At 40.3% G+C, this 16,561-nt stretch overlaps 1 protein-coding gene across 1 annotated transcript; it reads left to right on the top strand.

Moving 5' to 3' along the window:
• Positions 4,459-5,403, top strand: LOC102185481 (olfactory receptor 10A3-like). The gene has a single exon (XM_018058985.1). It carries the CDS (start codon positions 4,459-4,461, stop codon positions 5,401-5,403), a length of 945 nt encoding a protein of 314 aa, XP_017914474.1.

Here is a 16,561-nt window from a genome sequence, read left to right as displayed (position 1 = left end):
AATTTTGTAAAGATCCCAGAGATATTTTTGTAGAAAAGTGTACAGTTAGCAAGGTAGAAAGTGTTCTTTCTGTTCCATAGTTACTCTCTCATTACCATGTTAAATGAAAATGTTATTAAAATATTCCCATTTCTATGTCTTTGCTTTTTATTTGCTTTGCCAGTCATTGAGAAAATATGTTAAATCTCTATTTTGATTTTTTTAAACAAATTTATTAGTATTGGTTTTGAATTATAGTTTGATATTAATCTTCCTTCCTTTGTATCCCCTTGCATGTATCTGAAATGCATTTATCTGGTCTAATACACACACTGGAACATGTATAAATTGTGATTCTACATTTTGATGATTTTTCACAAACTGCACATCACCTGGGTTACTATCACCTACATCAAGAAATAGAATATTTTAGTATGTCAGAAGGCCCTGGGATGGGACTCATGGGGTATGAATCATGGAACTCTCATATCAGGCATCCATTCCCATGCCTGATGCTTGTGACGGGTTCAAGTATGTGGTGTTATCCCACCATAATGAATGATATGGGAGGGATCTTTGGATTAGATTTTGTGATGAAAATTCATTTTCCTCAGCATAACTGGTACATTTCTCACCGGACACAGATTGGATAGATTGAATCCCTAAGTGCTGTCAGCCTCATTGCTGTTGGAAGGGGTAAGCTTCCTTGAGAATGGAACAGCCTACTCCAGGAAAGCAACAATAAGAGGTAGACAAAGAGAACCTGCAATCCAGCCTCATCATCCAGTTCTCGACAAAGACCAGCCTGCAGATTCATTAATCTTTCATGCCGCTGGACTGAGCCAATAGTCTCCTGAATTGTTTAAGCCAGTTTAGATTGATCCCAGAGTCCCCTGATTTTCAGGTATACTCAATAAGTATAATAATGCAAAATATCAAAATCTTTGTGGGAGTTGGGGTGGGAAGTCAGCCAGGCATTTTGCAGTCTTCTATCTACCTGTCTTAATTTATAGCTCAGCACTGCACAACTGTACCTCCATCCAGCCATTCCCTCCCCTCTGGTTCACCTGCCTTTGCTCATACCCTCCCCTCACTGCTTTCTTCTTTTCCCCTTTTAAACCTTTACTCAATCATTATTTCCACCTCCTATTGAGAGATATCATGGTGCAATTGAATCTCTTGTGTTGGGAAATGTTTATTCCTTATAGGAATATGAGGGAGTGGTGCTCCAGGTTTTGTGCTCTTGAGCTTTGTCACCTGAGGGGCCAAGTTTAAACCTCTTTAGTTATTGTGCAAAAATACAAGAAAGCATGTATGAACTGATTGCATGTACTCCAGGGACGGGTTCTTCGGGTCATGTGATTCAATGTCATATAATGTTCTAGAATCAGTGCACTGAATCACTGAGCTGTGTTATGAGGATGTGGCTTTTAACTAGAGGCAAAACTTCTGACCATGTAGCATGAGCATTATTATATTGCAAGTTCACCCCTCCTACCTGTTTTGTTGTGGCTTCATCTTTATGTCTTCAGTTGTAGAAGATCTTTTATGATAGATTTCTGTCGTTTTCACTGATGGTTGTTTTACATGTTGTGATTTTGGTGTGCTCATGAGAGGAGGTGAGCTTAAATCCTTCTACTCCACTATCTTGATCCTCCAGGCTCTTTTACTTGAGAGATTCAAGGTAAAAAAGTGAAGATTCTTGCTATATGCTTGTTGGTGGGTTTTTCATTTACTATTCATCTTCTATTGGTAGAGATGCTGTTGAAGTGATCTCAGTGATCAGGAATCACTGAACACAGCTGAAACATTTGAATCAGTAAACTCTTTGGTGTTGATGCTATTCAGTTTTGCTCTTTTCTTTCCAGAGAAAAAGTGTGGACAATACTTAGAGGTGTGTATTTGGAGGGCACTATTCATCAAGTCTTAGAAGATTTTCACTGGGAAGGAATGGGTAAATAAGTCCAACTCAGACCTTTTTCACCTGGAAGGCTGAAATCTAGAAAAGAGAGTGATCTGCCTAAGTATTCCATGTCAGAGAGCTATTAAGACAGCACTAGGGTCTCTAAGTTATTAAGTGGAGCATCTATAGTCAGTTGCTATTTACATCATGAACATTTTGTTTATAACATGCTTTACATCAGTCCTTTAGAGGTTTTCCGCTTTGTGTTGTTGTTGTTCAGTTGCCAAGTTGTGTCTGACTCTTCATGACTCCATGAACTGCAGCATGCCAGACTTCCCTGTCTCTTTCCATCTCCCGGAGTTTGCCCAAGTTCATGTCCATTGCATTGGTGATGCCATCCAACCAACTCATCCTCTGTCACCCTCTTCTCCTTCTTTGTATGTTTGTTTGTATGATACTCTGAATTTTGTAGTGCTCAAAACCTATCCACTTTGAAAATTTGTAACTGAATATGCATCGTTATTTCTCTCCATTAGAAATTAAATACTTGGCCTGCAGAGTCTATTTTTATTAATTTAGGAGTTTTTTGACAACATAAATATAATTCATAGAGGTTTGATTTTAGTACATGCCTATAGCCAAACTTAGAAGGAAGTCAACTTGCCTTCTGCTGTTTGCTAATATTCTAATGACCTTTTTAAAAGACAGCATTACATGTCTTCAACTTGCTGTCTTTGTCTTCTTGGATTTCTCCTCTCCCACAGTTAACTTCCATTGATTTTTACAATGTCACAGAGAACCAGAAGATCTCCATTTTAGTGCTAAACTGTCAACAAATACATTTTGATTTGAGCAAATTAGCCTTCCTCCTGTCTTTCTCCTGCCTGATTGCCCTTCCACCCTTGACTGCTTATGAGGTAGTTGTTCACTCTCATCCCTCATTCAGAAGTAATCTTTTCCTCCTTGAAGTGTCTAATATGTTTGTTATTACCTTTTCCCCCAATACTGTTTATACTGATTTTACTCTTCATGTAGATAGAACATTCCTATAAAGTTGAGTCTGCATTATCCTAATTTTTGTTTTCATTTATTCAAGAAAAAATTGGTTTAGCATTTGTTATGCATCAGAAACTCTTGTAGGCATAGTGAGTATAAAGTATAATCTTTGCAATCCTGGGATTTATATTTAGTGAGAGAGACAGTGTGTGTTTATATATATATATATATATATATATATATATATATATATATACACACACAAATATATGTGTAAATACAAATCAGTAGGAGCTATTGAAGAAAATAGAGCACAGTGTGAGAGGTAGGAGTTATAAGTACTGGCTTAGGGAGTGAGACCCTATTTTCCATTTTAGATTGTGTGGTTTGCTCTCTGTTGAACTCTGGTATCCAAGGTTTGTCTCAGAGTACACAGGCTAAAAATAGTAGGTGCTCAATCAGTGTTGAGTAATTAATGATTAATTGAACACCTTGATGAGAAATTTAATGGTGAGAAAGAGAAGAGAACGAAAGAGAGAGAGAGAAGGAAAACTTTAAATTATAAGTTTACAGTGAATAAAACGTGGGCTTTTCCTTAAATCATTATGTCTTAAGGTTCCACCAATGAGAACTGATACCACATGTTTCTCGTCTGGCAAGTCCCAATATATTTGACCTATTGGCAAAAATCAATGTGTATAAAGCCAGTTCACATAGTTACAGATCACCTCAGGTAGGAACATTTAAATTACACCTTCTTTGTGTGTTTCTACAGGGAGTCGTCACTTTTAACGAAGCCGAGCACAGTCATTTTGAACTAACGAATAGTTTAAAAAAAGTATATATCACTGTTGTTGTACTTAGACTTAGTGGAATCTTATAAAAATTTTTTGTGGGTTATCTTTTTCCATTTGTCACTTTTTGAGGTGTTATTTTTAATTGAAAATGTTAATCCATTGAACTTTTATTGTGGTAAAATACATGTAATATAAGTTTTACTACTTTAAAGTGTACAATTCTGAAGTAGTAAGTACCTACTGCATTTTTATATTTATGGAAGTTCAAATTGTCTCACCTGTTCTGTTTTCAAAAATCTTTAAGTATTTCTTAGTTCAGAGCCTTTTGAATGAAATGAGGAGAGTGCTAGCCCACATTTGCTTTCTTCTTACGGCCCTATGTTCTGATTAGCATAGCAAACATGAGCTTTATTTTTTGTGGTCTTAAATTTCATATTTACATAAAGTTGAGAAAATAGATGCTACCTTTAGCAGTGTTTTATGAATGGGATCTGAGTTATAGAATATTCCTACTTGCTTTAACACTGAATTTGATTTTCAAACTACATGGTGTTTGCCACAAAACTCTGATATTATTTTGTATGTATCAGATAAGATTTATAAGTTACAATAATCAGCCATTCTCCAAAACTGTCAAACTAGATTTCTATCAGGATGGGCTCCTCTTTATATTTTTTGTCAAGATTGTTTGGGTTGAATGCAGATGCTGGCTCAGAACTGTTAGACTGTGACTTTGTACTTTGTAAACTATGTTCCTAAAACAGTATATGCTCCACTGTTGACATGAAAAGGCAGAACCAAAGCTCTGTGTTTGACTTCATCCTCTTGGGCTTTTCTAATTTTCCTGAACTACAGAGGCAGCTCTTTTGGGTGTTCCTGGTTGATTATCTGGTGACTCTGCTGGGAAATGCCATCATTATAGCCGTCATCTCCCTGGAACAGAGCTTCCACGTTCCCATGTACTTGTTTCTCCTGAACTTGTCTTTGGTGGAAGTGGGTTTCAGTGCAGTCATCATGCCTGAAATGCTGGTGGTCCTCTCCAGTGAAAAAACTACTATCACTTTTGCAGGCTGTTTTTCACAGATGTATTTCATTCTTCTTTTTGGGGGGACTGAATGTTTTCTCCTGGGGGCAATGGCTTATGACCGATTTGCTGCAATCTGCCATCCTCTGAGCTACCCAGTGACTATGAACAAAAGGGTTTTCTTGAACTTAGTAATGTTCTCATGGGTCTCAGGGATCACAGTGGCTACTGTGCAGACCTCATGGGTTTTTAGTTTTCCCTTTTGTGGCAACAATGAAATTAATCATCTCTTCTGTGAGACTCCCCCAGTGTTAGAGCTTGCATGTGCAGACACCTTTCTGTTTGAGATCTACGCATTCACTGGCACCATTTTGATTGTTATGGTTCCTTTCGTGTTGATACTCTTGTCCTACATTCGAATTCTCTTTGCCATCCTGAAGATGCCGTCAACCACTGGGAGGCAAAAGGCCTTTTCCACCTGTGCCTCCCATCTTACATCTGTTACCCTCTTCTATGGCACAGCCAGTATGACTTACTTACAACCCAAATCTGGCTATGCCCCAGAAACCAAGAAGTTGATGTCCTTGGCTTACACGTTGCTCACACCTCTGCTGAATCCACTGATCTATAGCTTGCGGAACAGTGAGATGAAAAAAGTTTTGTTGAAAGTATGGCGAAGAAAAGTGGATTTACATACATTCTGACTATGCTGAGAATGCAGGTGATATTGATTCAGTGCCAGACTGAACATTATTTCAATTTAGTAATGGTGAAAATAGTTTACATTTCTTGATACTAATATAATTTGTTGATTTTTCCAAGTTTAAAAATATATCAGGATCCCTCTGTTATGATAGTATGTTCACATTCATTTTCTGTAGGTGTGTAAGTTCTTTTTTATTGGCTGCTCTTCAGAGCATGTAGCATCTTAATTCCCTGACCAGGGATGGAAACCTGCATCCCCTTGTGTTGGAGGCAGAGTCTTAATTACTGGACCACTGGGAAACGCCACATAGGTGCATAACCTTGATGATGTGATATAGCAATTTATTTATCTGTTCTTTTATCATGAATGTCCAGGTTGTCACAGGATCACTGTTACTTAGTTGCAATTTAAATAAAGAACTACTTCCATTTGTTCATATGTACTGACTTTTTGTTTCTGTATGATAGATTTCTCAGACTAGGCCTGATGGGATGAAGAGTATGTGTATTTATGAATTTTAATAGCTATTGGGGAATTACTTTTCAAAATCATTGTAACTTTTCAGACTCTTCTGAAGGCTCTCTCTGCTGCTCTAACAGGGTAGAGATTAAAGAGACCAACAAATAGAGGAGATTTCAGTTTAGAGTGAAAAACCTGTTTCATGGATGAGTAAACAAAATCCAGTTATTTTGGGGAGCCAAACTGTTTCTACTTCATGAACTCCTCAGGTTATTATTAAAAATAGGATTTCCTTTGATATTTTTCTAGATATTCACCCAAGGCTGGGGACCAGAAAACTCCATGGAAACTTCCTGAAGTGTCACAATACTATTCAGTTCAGTTCAGTCACTCAGTTGTGTCCGACTCTTTGCGACCCCATGAATCGCAGCACGCCAGGCCTCCCTGTCCATCACCAACTCCCAGAGTTCACTCAGACTCACCGAGTCCATGATGCCATCCAGCCATCGCATCCTGGGTCGTCCCCTTCTCCTCCTTCCCCTAATCCCTCCCACCATCAGAGTCTTTTCCAATGAGTCAACTCTTCGCATGAGGTGGCTAAAGTACTGGAGCTTCAGCTTTAGCATCATTCCTTCCAAAGAAATCCCAGGGTTGATCTCCTTCAGAATGGACTAGTTGGATCTCCTTGCAGTCCAAGGGACTCTCAAGAGTCTTCTCCAACACCACAGTTCAAAGGCATCAATTCTTCGGCACTCAGCCTTCTTCACAGTCCAACTCTCACATCCATACATGACCACAGGAAAAACCATAGCCTTGACTAGATGGACCTTAGTGGGCAAAGTAATGTCTCTGCTTTTGAATATGCTATCTAGGTTGGTCACAACTTTTCTTCCAAGGAGTAAGCGTCTTTTAATTTCATGGCTGCATTCACCATCTGCAGTGATTTTGGAGCCCCCAAAAATAAAGTCTGACACTGTTTCTACTGTTTCCCCATCTATTTCCCGTGAAGTGATGGGACCAGATGCCATGATCTTCGTTTTCTGAATGTTGAGCTTTAAGCCAACTTTTTCACTCTCCTCTTTCACTTTCATCAAGAGGCTTTTTAGCTCCTCTTCGCTTTCTGCCATAAGGGTGGTGTCATCCGCATATCTGAGGTTATTGATATTTCTCCCAGCAATCTTGATTCCAGCTTGTGTTTCTTCCAGTCCAGCATTTCTCATGATGTACTCTGCATAGAAGTTAAACAAGCAGGGTGACAATATACAGCCTTGACATACTCCTTTTCCTATTTGGAACCAGTCTGTTGTTCCATGTCCAGTCCTAACTGTTGCTTCCTGACCTGCATACAGATTTCTCAAGAGGCAGGTTAGGTGGTCTGGTATTCCCATCTCTTTCAGAATGTTCCACAGTTTATTGTGATCCACACAGTCAAAGGCTTTGGCATATTCAATAAATCAGAAATAGCCTGACAGAATGCGGTCCACTGGAGAAGGGAATGGCAAGCCACTTCAGTATTCTTGCCTTGAGAACCCCATGAACAGTAGGAAAAGGCAAAATGATAGGATACCAAAAGAGGAACTCCCCAGGTCATTATGTGCCCAATATGCTACTGGAGATCAGTGGAGAAATAACTCCAGAAAAAATGAAGGGATGGAGCCAAAGCAAAAACAATACCCAGCTGTGGATGTGACTGGTGATAGAAGCAAGATCCGATGCTGTAAAGAGCAATATTGCATAGGAACCTGGAATGTCAGGTCCATGAATCAAGGCAAATTGGAAGTGGTCAAACAAGAGATGGCAAGGGTGAACATCGACATTCTAGGAATCAGCGAACTAATATGGACTGGAATGGATGAATTTAACTCAGATGACCATTATATCTACTACTGCGGGCAGGAATCCCTCAGAAGAAATGGAGTAGCTATCATGGTCACAAAAGAGTCCGAAATGCAGTACTTGGATGTAATCTCAAAAACGACAGAATGATCTCTGTTTGTCTCCAAGGCAAACCATTCAATATCACAGTTATCCAAGTCTATGCCCCAACCAGTAACACTGAAGAAACTGAAGTTGTATGGTTTTATGAAGACCTACAAGATCTTTTAGAACTAACACCCCAAAAAGATGTCCTTTTCATTATAGGGGACTGGAATGCAAAAGTAGGAAGTCAAGAAACACCTGGAGTAACAGGCAAATTTGGCCTTGGAATGCGGAATGAAGCAGGGCAGAGACTAATAGAGTTTTGCCAAGAAAATGCACTGGTCATAGCAAACACCCTCTTCCAACAACACCAGAGAAGACTACACATGGACATCACCAGATGGTCAACACTGAAATCAGATTGATTTTATTCTTTGCAGCCAAAGATGGAGAAGCTCTATACAGTCAACAAAAACAAGACTGGGAGCTGACTGTGGCTCAGATCATGAACTCCTTATTGCCAAATTCAGACTTAAATTTAAGAATGTAGGGAAAACCGCTAGACCATTCAGGTATGACCTAAATCAAATCCCTTATGATTATACAGTGGAAGTGAGAGATTTAAGGGTCTAGATCTGATAGATAGAGTGCCTGATGAACTATGGACTGAGGTTCATGACATTGTACAGGAGACAGGGATCAAGACTATCCCCATGGAAAAGAAATGCAAAAAAGCAAAATGGCTGTCTGGGGAGGCCTTACAAATAGCTGTGAAAGGAAGAGAGGCAAAAAGCAAAGGAGAAAAGGAAAGATATAAGCATCTGAATGCAGAGTTCCAGAGAATAGCAAGAAGAGATAAGAAAGCCTTCTTCAGCAATCAATGCAAAGAAATAGGGGAAAAGAACAGAATGGGAAAGACTAGAGATCTCTTCAAGAAAATTAGAGATACCAAGGGAACACAATACTATTAGTATATATTTTTTCACTTATAGACCACTGCTTTTAGAGACTTTTGTTAATTTCCCTTTCTAAGTTCAAATTGCCCCCAGACACTTTGTTTATATAGATACAATAGTTTTTTTTTTTTTTATTGTGAGAAAATCAATGAATAGCCATTTAGGTATATTTTCTATGGTCCTTGAGTCACATCATTAACAGTGTGATCTTCTCCAGAATAATTTCTTGCAACATTTGGAACATTTAATGCTTGCTTCTTGTCTTAACATTGCTGTTTAAAAGTAGCTGTTTGTTGAACCACTTTCCCATGAGGTTGTACTGTCCTTATTTTTTGCACCAGGGATAGTATTAAAGGGGTCTAACATTATTTCCATTGTCATTCATTTCTTGAATTTTACATCAAAATAAAAAATAACAAAAGCAAAAATTAGCCAGCAGGACTATATCAAACTAAGAAACTTCTGCACAGCAAAGGAATCCATCAACAAAATGATAGGCAGCCTACAGAATGGGAGAAAATAGTGGCAAATCATACATCTAGAAAAGGGTTAACATGTAAAATATACAAAAAGCTCACACAACTCAACAGGAAAATACAATCAATCTGATTAAAAAATGGGCAGAAGAACTGAAGAGATAATTTTCCAAAAAGAACATACAGATAGCCAACAGATACATGAAAAGGGAGTCAATATCAGTAATCACAAGGGAACTACAAATCAAAATCATGAGATCACTTCACACCTGTTATAGCGGCTCTTATCAAAAAGGCAAGAGATAAGCGTTGATGAGGATTGGAGTGGTGTTGGAGAAGACTCTTGAGAGTCCCTTGGACTGCAAGGAGATCCAACCAGTCCATTCTGAAGGAGATCAACCCTGGGATTTCTTTGGAAGGAATGATGCTAAAGCTGAATCTCCAGTACTTTGGCCACCTCATGCGAAGAGTTGACTCATTGGAAAAGACTCTGATGCTGGGAGGGATTGGGGGCAGGAGGAGAAGGCGACGACCCAGGATGAGATGGCTGGATGGCATCACGGACTCAATGGATGTGAGTCTGAGTGAACTCTGGGAGATGGTGATGGACAGGGAGGCCTGGTGTGCTGCAATTCATGGGGTTGCGAAGAGTCGGACACGACTGAGTGACTGAACTGAACTGAACTGTGCACTGTTGGTGGGAATATAAACATGCATGGCTATGGAAAACATAGCCATGTTATGTGTGGAGTTGTGTCAGATAATTGCTCCTAGTATTAGAATGTGTGCATGCATGCTAAGTCACTTCAGTTGTGTCTGTCTCTGTGCGACGCTATGGACTGAAGCTGTCAGGCTTCTCTGTCCATGGGATTCTACAGGCAAGAATACTGGAGTGGGTTTCCATGCCCTCCTCCAGGGGATCTTCCCGACCCAGGGATCAAATCCTCATCTCTTTATGTCTTTTGCGTTGGCAGGTGGGTTCTTTACCACTAGCGCCACCTGGGAAGCCCAGCATTAACATATGACTTAGAAATTCCACTTCTGAGTATATATTGTAAGGGAAGAAAAATCATTTTCTCAAAGAGATAGCTGCCCTATGACCACTGCAGCACTCTTTACATTAGCCAAGATGTTGAAACAACCTAAGTGTATCTATCAAAAGTTATAAAAAATGAGATATATACATCAGTTCAGTTCAGTTCAGTCACTCAGTCGTGTCCTACTCTTTGCGACCCCATGAAGTGCAGCACTCCAGGCCTCCCATCACCAACTCCCGGAGTTCACTCAGACTCATGTCTGAGTCAGTGATGTCATCCAGCCATCTCATCCTGGGTCGTCCCTTCTCCTCCTGCCCCCAATCCCTCCCAGCATCAGAGTCTTTTCCAATGAGTCAACTCTTCTCATGAGGTGGCCAAAGTACTGGAGTTTCAGCTTCAGCATCATTCCTTCCAGAGAAATCTCCTTCAGGGCTGATCTCCTTCAGAATGGACTAGTTGGATCTTCTTGCAGTCCAAGGGACTCTCAAGAGTCTTCTCCAACACCACAGTTCAAAGGCATCAATTCTTCGGCACTCAGGCTTCTTCACAGTCCAACTCTTACATCTATACATGACCACAGGAAAAACCATAGCCTTGACTAGATGGACCTTAGTGGGCAAAGTAATGTCTCTGCTTTTGAATATGCTATCTAGGTTGGTCATAACTTTTCTTCCAAGGAGTAAGTGTCTTTTAATTTCATGGCTGCAGTCATCATCTGCAGTGATTTTGGAGCCCCCAAAAATAAAGTCAGCCACTGTTTCCCCATCTATTTCCCATGAAATGATGGGACCGGATGCCACGATCTTCATTTTCTGAATGTTGAGCTTTAAGCCAACTCTTTCACTCTCCTCTTTCACTTTCATCAAGAGGCTTTTTAGCTCCTCTTCACTTTCTGCCATAAGGGTGGTGTCATCTGCATATCTGAGGTTATTGAGATTTCTCCCAGCAATCTTGATTCCAGCTTGTGTTTCTTCCAGTCCAGCGTTTCTCATGATGTACTCTGCATAGAAGTTCAATAAGCAGAGTGACAATATACAGCCTTGACGTACTCCTTTTCCTATTTGGAACGACTCTGTTGTTCCATGTCCAGTTCTAACTGTTGCTTCCTGACCTGCATACAGATTTCTCAAGAGGCAGGTCTGGTGGTCTGGTATTCCCATCTCTCTCAGAATTTTCCACAGTTTATTGTGATCCACATAGTCATAGGCTTCAACATAGTCAATAAAGCAGAAATAGATGTTTATCTAGAATTCTCTTGCTTTTTCCATGATCCAGCGGATGTTGGCAATTTGATCTCTGGTTCCTCTGCCTTTTCTAAAACCAGCTTGAACATCAGGAAATTCATGGTTCACGTATTGCTGAAGTCTGGCTTGGAGAATTTTGAGCATTACTTTACTAGCATGTGAGATGAGTGCAATTGTGCGGTAGTTTGAGCATTCTTTGGCATTGCCTTTCTTTGGGATTGGAATGAAAACTGACCTTTCCCAGTCCTGTGGCCACTGCTGAGTTTTCCAAATTTGCTGGCATATTGAGTGCAGCACTTTCACAGCATCATCTTTCAGGATTTGAAATAGCTCCACTGGAATTCCATCACCTTCACTAGTTTTGTTCGTAGTGATGCTTTCTAAGGCCCACTTGACTTCACATTCCAGGATGTCTGGCTCTAGATGAGTGATCACACCATCGTGATTATCTGAGTCATGAAGATCTTTTTTGTACATTTCTGTGTATTCTTGCTACTGCTTCTGCTTCTGTTAGGTCCATACCATTTCTGTCCTTTATTGAGCCCATCTTTGCATGAAATGTTCCCTTGGTATCTCTAATTTTCTTGAAGAGATCCTAGTCTTTCCCATTCTGTTCTTTTCCTCTATTTCTTTGCACTGATCGCTGAGGAAGTCTTTCTTCTCTCTTCTTGCTATTCTCTGGAACTCTGCATTCAGATGCTTATATCTTTCCTTTTCTCCTTTGCTTTTCACCTCTCTTCTTTTCACAGCTATTTGTAAGGCCTCCCCAGACAGCCATTTTGCTTTTTTGCATTTCTTTTCCATGGGGATGATCTTGATCCCTGTCTCCTGTACAATGTCACGAACCTCATTCCATAGTTCATCAGGCACTCTGTCTATCAGATCTAGTCCCTTAAATCTATTTCTCACTTTCACTGTATAATCATAAGGGATTTGATTTAGGTCATACTTGAATGGTCTAGCGGTTTTCCCTACTTTCTTCAATTTACGTCTGAATTTGGTAATATACGTATCACATACATATTTACATATATACTGGAACATTGTTTAGCCATAAAAAGAAGGAAATCCTGTCATTTGTGACAACATGGATGGACCTCAAGGGCATTATCCTGAGTGAAATAAGTCAGACAGATAAAGACAAACACTGTATGATTTCAATTCTATGTGGAACCTAAAATAACCGAAAAAGAAACAGAGAACAGTTAATGATTGGCAGAGTTGAGTGGTGGGGAGGGAGATAAATGGGTGAAGGCTGTGAAAAAGTACAAATGTCCAGTTATGAGGTAAATAAAGTCTGGGGAAGTTACATACAGTATGGTGACTGCAGTTAATAATACTGTATTGTATATTGTAAGTCACTAAGAGATGACATTTTATAAGGAAAAAAAATTTGTAACTATGTGAGGTGATGGATATCAACCAAACTTTCAGTGGTAACTGTTTTGCAAGATATACATGTATGAAAGCATTAAGTTGTAGATCTTAAACCAGTACAGTTGTCATTGTTCAGTTGCTCAGTTGTGTCCAACTCTGTGATACCATGGACTGCAGCACACCAGGCTTCCCTGTCCTTCACCATCTCTGGAGCTTGCTCAAACTCATGTCCATTGAGTCAGTGATGCCATCCAAGCATCTCATCCTCTGTTGTCCCCTTCTCCTCCTGCCTTCAATCTTTACCAACATTAAGGTCTTTTCCAGTGAGTCAGCGCTTTGCATCAGGTGGCCAAAGTATTGGGTCTTTAGCTTCAGCATCAGTCTCTCCAGTGAATATTCAGGATTGATTTCCTTTAAGATTAACTGGTTTGATCTTCTTGCAGTCCAATAGACTCTCAAGAGTCTTCTCCAACATCACAATTCAAAGACATCAATTCTTTAGTGCTCAGCCTTCTTGATGGTCCAACTCTCACATCCATACATGACTATTGGAAAGACCATAGCTTTGACTATACGGACTTTTGTTAGCAAAATAATGTCTCTGCTTTTTAATATGCTATCTAGGTTTGTCATAGCTGTCCTTCCAAGGAGCAAGCGTCTTTTAGTTTCATGGATGCAGTCACCATCTGCAGTGATTTCTGAGCCCAAGAAAATAAAGTCTGTCACTGTTTCCATTGTTTCCTCTTCTATCTGCAATGAAATGATGGGACTGGATGCCATGATCTTAATTTTTCGAATGTTGAGTTTTAAGCCAGCTTTTCCCTCTCCTTTTCACCTTCATCAATAGACTCTTTAGTTCCTCTCTGCTTTCTGCCATAAGGGTGGTGTCATCTGCATATCTGAGGTTACTGATATTTCTCCTGGAAGTCTTGATTCCAGCTTGTGATTTATCCAGCCCAGCATTTCTCATGATGTACTCTGCATATAAGTTAAATAAGCAGAGTGACAATATACAGCTTTGATGTATGCCTTTCCTAGTTTTGAACCAGCCCATTGTTCCATGGACTGGTTCTGTTGCTTCTTGATGGGCGTACAGATTTGTAGGAAGCAGGTAAGGTGGTCTGGAATTCCCATCTCTTGAAGAATTTTCCACAGTTTGTTGTGATCCACACAGTCAAAGGCTTTAGTGTAGTCAGTGAAGGATAAGTAGATGTTCTTTTGGAATTCTCTTTCTTTTTCTATGATGCAACGGGTGTTGGATCTCTGATTTGATCTCTGATTCTTCTGCCTTTTCTAAATCCAGCTTGAACATGTGGAAGTTCTTGATTTATGTATTGTTGAAGCCTGGCTTGGAGAATTTTGAGCATTACTTTGCTAACGTGTAAAATGAGTGCAATTGTGTGATAGCTGGAACATTCTTTGGCATTGCCCATCTATGGGATAAGAGTGAAAACTGACTTTTTCCAGTCCTGTGGCCACTGCTGAATTTTCCAAATTTGCTGGCATATTGAGTGCAGCACTTTCACAGCATCAGCTTTTAGGATCTGAAATAACTCAGCTGAAATACTATCACCTCCACTAGCTTTGGTTGTAGTGATACTTCCTAAGGCCCACTCGACTTCCCATTCCAGGATGTCTGGCTCTAGGTGAGTGATCACACCATTGTGGTTATATGGGTCATTAAGATTTTTTTTGGTATATCTTCCCTGGTGGCTCAGACAGTAAAGTGTCTGCCTGCAATGCGGGAGACCTGGGTTCAATCCCTGGGTCGGGAAAATCTCCTGGATAGTTTTTCTTAATGTGTATTCTTGCCGCCTCTTCTCCAGGAAATGGCATGTACACCTAGCAAAGGGTATAACTCGTGGCCTTACATCTTGATGAAATCTCAAAACTGCACATCTTCTGTTACCATCCATCAACTACATCAAGAAATAGGACATTTCAGCATTCATAAGGACCCTGTGATGGGATTGCTGGGGTGAAAAGTGAAAGTGAAGTCTCTCAGTCATGTCTGACTCTTTGCTACCCCATGGACTATAGCCTACCAGGCTTCTCAGTCCATGAAATTTTCCAGGCAAGAGTACTGGAGTGGGTTGCCACTCCAGGGGATCTTCCCAACTCAGGGATTGAACCCGGGTCTCCCACATTGAATGCAGATGCTTTACCATCTGAGCCACCAGGGAAATATGACATTTCAGCATTTATAAGGACCCTGTGATGGGATTGCTGGGGTATGAATCATCAAAAGTACATAAACAGGCTTCCCCACATCTGGTGCATGTGATTGGTATATGCAAGGGGTGTTATCCCACCATGGTGAATGATATAGGAGGGGTTTGTATTGGATTCTGTGATGAAAATCCCCTTTACTCAGCATAAGTGGTAGATTTCCCACTGGACATAGATTAGATAGAATGAATCCCTAAGTGTTGTTGGCAACCTCATTGCTGCCAGGAAGGCTGAACTTCCTTAAAAATGAAACAGTCTACACCAGGAAGGAAGAAATAAAAGTAGACAAATGGAACCCACATTCCAGCCTCATTGTCCAGTTCTGGACAAAGTCCAGCCTGTAGATTCATTCATCTCTTCATACTTTTGGGCCAATGACCTTTTTAATTGTACAAGACAGTTTAGACTCATCTTTGAGCCCCTTGATTTTCACAAATACCCAATGAGATCAATAATTTATGATTTTACAGAGAAGGTAATATAATCAGGGAAGTTAAAATATTTGCTCGAAATATACTAGCAAGTACAGATATTTTGATTCTCAGTTTAAAAGTTCTATCTGAAATCATATGTAATGACATTTTTCTCAAAAATTTTCAGTGGCTTGAAGGCAGTGGCAACCCACTCCAGTATTCTTGCCTGGAGAATCCCATGGATGGAAGAGCCTGCTGGGTTGCAGTCCATGGGGTTGCAAAGAGTCGGACTTGACTGAGCAACATCACTTTCACTTTCACATATTTCCTGTACAAATGATCAAGAGTTGTTTATTGGGAGGGTGGGAGGATATCCAGGCTTTTTACAATGAGATATCCATCTATCTGCCTTAACTGGTTTCCCACCCCTGCATAAATTATACATTCCATCCAGTCATTCCTCCCCCTCTTGCTCATCTGCCCTTGCTCACACCTTTTCCCCATTGCTCTCTTCCTTTCCCATTTACAACCTATGTTAAGTCATGGTTTCTACTTCTATCAAGAGATGTCATGGTGTCATTGAGTCTCTTGTGTGAAAGTGAAGTCGCTCAGTCATGTCCGACTCTTTGCAACCCCGTGGACTGTAGCCCACCTGGCTCCTCCGCCCATGGGATTCTCCAGGCAAGAGTACTGGAGTGGGTTGCCATTTCTTTCTCCAGGGGATCTTTCCGACCCAGGGATCGAACCCAGGTCTCCCACATTGCAGGCAGATGCTTTAACCGCTGAGCCACCAGGGAGTCTCTTGTGTGAGGAGGTATTTATTCCCTGTAGGAATATGAGGGAGTGGTGCTCTAGGTTAATCCTCTTGAGCTTTCTCACCTGAGGGCCCAAGTTCAAGCCTCTGTAGTTATTGTGCAAATATACAAGAAAGCATGTATAAAGTGATTCCAAATTCTCCAAGGATGGGTTCTCTGTGGCATGTGATTCAATATTATAATGTTCTAGAAACAGTGCACTGAATCATTGAGTTGTGTTTATGAGAAGG

This window comes from Capra hircus, chromosome 15, assembly GCF_001704415.2.
Source record: "Capra hircus breed San Clemente chromosome 15, ASM170441v1, whole genome shotgun sequence".
Lineage (NCBI taxonomy): Eukaryota > Metazoa > Chordata > Mammalia > Artiodactyla > Bovidae > Capra > Capra hircus.
Note: the sequence above shows the minus strand (reverse complement) of the source record. Positions and strands in the feature narration are given on the sequence as shown.

Coding starts and splice junctions, on each gene's coding strand:
- LOC102185481 (XM_018058985.1), top strand. CDS start 4,459: ATGAAAAGGCAGAACCAAAGCTCTGTGTTTGACTTCATCCTCTTGGGC.